The sequence below is a fragment of the Octopus bimaculoides genome, chromosome 17 (genome assembly GCF_001194135.2).
Source record: "Octopus bimaculoides isolate UCB-OBI-ISO-001 chromosome 17, ASM119413v2, whole genome shotgun sequence".
In the NCBI taxonomy this organism is placed as follows: Eukaryota; Metazoa; Mollusca; class Cephalopoda; order Octopoda; family Octopodidae; genus Octopus; species Octopus bimaculoides.
Genome location: NC_068997.1, coordinates 48,852,929 through 48,856,577, shown reverse-complemented (window position 1 = coordinate 48,856,577; position 3,649 = coordinate 48,852,929). Strand labels below are relative to the sequence as shown.

Here is a 3,649-nt window from a genome sequence, read left to right as displayed (position 1 = left end):
TTTATATTTCGAGTCTACACTCATCAACTGAAAAGATTAAGAGAACATAAACAGAGAAAGAATGAAAGAAACGTATAGATTTCAGCGGTCCAGCATGGCGAATGATTGGGAAAAAGTTTGAAAGCAAGGGAGATAATAAAGTGCTTGTGATCCTAAAAGAAGGTGAGCTTGCGTGTGTGGATATGTCAGAATGGTGTGTGTGTGTGTATGTGTGTGTGCATTGTGTGTGTAGCAGTTGAGGTGTGCTTTTTCACGTCGTGTGTGCACATGTGTGTGTGTCTCTCTCTCTTTCCGACCAAACATTGTGCATGTGTATGGTGTATATATGTGGGCGAAAGTTATCTTTGTCTGTGTATGTTGTGTGTGTTAAAGCGTGTTGCGTGTTTATGTAGATATTGCCTGTGTTCAGCTATTACGTGCTTGTGTGGGTGTGGTAGCATATATTGTCTGTGTTCGGGTATTATGTGCTTGTGAGGGTGTGGGAGTGTGCATGAGGGTGTGTGTACTTAGTTAAACAGTGTGTGTGAAAACTCATGTGGTGGTATGTGTGGGAATGCTATTGAAGATTGTGTGTGGGTGTGTGGATGATGGTGTGTGGTGTGGATGCTGAGAAGTGGTCAGTGTTAGAGTGTGTTTAGAGTGGTGTGGGTGCCATCAAATGAAAAGGAGGAAATGAGGAAGGCGCCAGATGAAAAGAAGATGCGTGTTGATCCTATGTGGCGCAAAAGAGCAAAGAGAGAAGATTAATTCTTGTTCACGGTGAAGGCGGGAGTCCGGATGGTCCTTGTGCAAAGATAGTCCGAACACAGACAGATGCTGTAACGAATGATAGGTAGAGCAAAAACGGTGTGAGACCGGGGTGTCATTGCCGAGTCTGATATCTCTGCAAACCGGTCAGCCAAGTGGTGTCCCGTTTGACCATTGTACAGAGAAGAAGAGAGAGAGAGAGCAGGAGATGCAGTAAATGACATTACTAGAAATGCAAGTAAAGGAGTCGATAATGTGATAGGGAAGATGATGGGTGCCTGTGAGGATGGTGGTGTTGGAGAGGTAGGGGCTGGTGCGACAGCGTGGGTGAGAGCAGGAGAACGAGCCAGGCTAGGAGGTGGGGTCAGGTAAGGAACTGTGGACCGGGAGGTCTCGTAGGTTATGGGCTCGTTTTAAGGAGGGAAGGGATAGGTTGGGCAAAATGTGCGAGATGGAGGAGTCGGAGTGGAGTCGCCGGAAGGTTCGGAGAACGCTTCGTTGGAGGGGTAGAGTGGAATGTGGTAGGTGAGTGCGTGCGTATGTGTGTGCATTTGTATGTATTTGTGTGTGTGTATGAGTGTATGTATCTATTTTCGTATGTAGGCATATATGCATACCTGTAGGCACAAATGTGTGTATGCATATTTGCGTGTATATGCGTATATGGCGATATATCTGTTTGTGAGTATGTGCGCTTTTAGATAAGCGTCTGCATTAGATATATAAAGCATTAAAAAAATGGGAAATATATTTCAGAAATATTTGACATAGAATTATTTCACATCCATAAAAGAAATTAGTGCAATTAAAATTCGAACACGTGCTAAATTTCAAAATAATTGTTGGTCAGTGTCACGAAGCCTTTGTGATACTTGTAGCTTCCAGATAGAAACACCGTTGTGACAATGAAGTTATTTTCAAAACCATTGCTAATACAAAGTTAATCGGGGAACTTATATATTTCCAATATATATTATGGACAACCTAGGATATCTTTCGAAATGAGAAGAATGTCTCAGATTTCTGTAAATCCTGCAACAAAAAACACATATATTTTCTCTGTGCGTGTAAATATATGCGCGCGCGTGCGCGTGTATATCTGTGTGTGCGCGTGTGTGTATATATCTGTGTGTGCGCGTGAGAGTGTATGTATGTGTGTGTGTAGCGTATGTGGGCCAGTATTTCTGTACGTGTGCCTGTTCACGTGTATCTGTACATGTGCGTGTGAATGTGTGCGTATGCGTGTGTAGGTCAGGAGGTGTGTACGTTTGTGTGTACATACGCGTGTACATGTGTGTGTGAGTGTGAGTGTGTGTGTGTGAGAGCGCGTGTACGTATGTTTATACGTGTGTGCGTAAGCAGGTCTCAGTGTCTGTGTGTCAATGTATGTGCGTGTCTGTGTGTGTATACATGTGTATACACGTGTATGAGTGTAGGGGCATGTGAGTGCGTTTAAATGTATGTGTTTACCTGGAGCGCAAGAACATGTTTGCAGGTGCGCGCTGGTGTGTATATAGGTGTGTAGCTGTGTGTGCCACATGTGTATGCGAACTTGTGTTTGTGTATTTGTATGTATGCAAGTGTGTGTAATGATGTGTTAACCCGCGTGTGTTCTCGTATATGTACGTGTGTGTGTGTGTGTGTGTGTGTGTGTGTGTGTGTGTGTGTGTGTGTGTGTGTGTGTGTGTGTGTGTGTGTGTGTGTGTGTGTAGCTGTGTGTGTTTACGTGTGTAAGTATTTGTGTGAGTGTGTGCATGAGAGTTTGTGTGTAGGCGTTTGCATATGTGTAGGTGTGTGCGTATGTGGGTGCATTCATGTGAAGAATATATTTTAAAACATTCTTTCCAAAATCAGTACTTTAGAGCTATTTCACAGTCTGAGTAATATCTGAATCCTACACATCCCAGAGTTTCCATGCATTTGATTGCACACGCCATTCTGCCATCGACAAATTTGAATGTTATCATCATTATGTCGCCAAATGTATTCTGTTGACCCTTAAAACGAGCACTCCTCTTCATAGAGTCACTGCTAAGAGCGCTTCTCTCTGTAAAAATAGGAAAAGAAGGAACATCTGTTACAAAATTCTGTATTTATATTCGTGAATGTTCATATATCTACGCCTTCATTCATTTAAAAACACATACACGCGCCCATACATGCAGACTCAGATGTATTTTTATTCATATACTATCTATCTATCTATCTATCTATCTATCTGTCTGTCTATCTATCTATCTATCTATCTATCTATCTATCTATCTATCTATCTATCTGTCTATCTATCTATCTATCTATCTATCTATCTATCTGTCTGTCTATCTATCTATCTATCTATCTATCTATCTATCTATCTATCTATCTATCTATCTATCTATAACGCCACGATGCCAAATTGCTAACACCACGATGACAAATTTTGTCCATTTTCATGAAGAGTTTCTATTAGTTACATTTGAAGCTTTCTTTGAAGAGTCAGGTGTCAATTTTCCTGGAAGAAAGGAGTGGCTGTGTGGTAAGTAGCTTGCTTACCAACCACTGAACCACATGGCTCCGGGTTCAGTCCCACTGCATGGCATCTTGGGCAAGTGTCTTCTACTATAGCCTCGGGCCGACCAAAGCCTTGTGAGTCAGAAGAGTTCGGAGACAGGGGACATTTCTTCACATTTCCAGGGTGATGCCCGTCATCGGTCTTCCAGATCGCGCATCGTCTTCCGGAGATCTTCTTCCGCTTTTGAAGCGCCCATGCCACTCGAAACATTGCGTTTGACGCTTGCCTCGTCAGCCTGTAATCTTGACGAAGTATGCTCAATGTCTCGGTAGCAGACATCCTAAGTTTAACGCAAACTTTCATGTTGACTCTTTGTCCCGACTTCCTGTCAATGACAAAAATCACAGACTA

General features: G+C 42.7%; 1 protein-coding gene across 2 annotated transcripts in view; it reads right to left on the bottom strand.

Annotated features, from left to right (window-relative positions):
* Window positions 1–2,388: 2,388 nt before the first annotated feature.
* The window catches only part of LOC106868213 (uncharacterized), a 15,464-nt gene continuing 14,203 nt past the window's right edge, over window positions 2,389–3,649 (bottom strand). For both annotated transcript variants that reach the window (XM_014913377.2, XM_014913376.2), the window contains one exon: window positions 2,389–2,794. In XM_014913377.2, coding sequence (XP_014768863.1) covers window positions 2,598–2,794 — 197 coding nt within the window. In that variant the 3' untranslated portion in view covers window positions 2,389–2,597. The remainder of the gene's footprint in view (window positions 2,795–3,649) is intronic.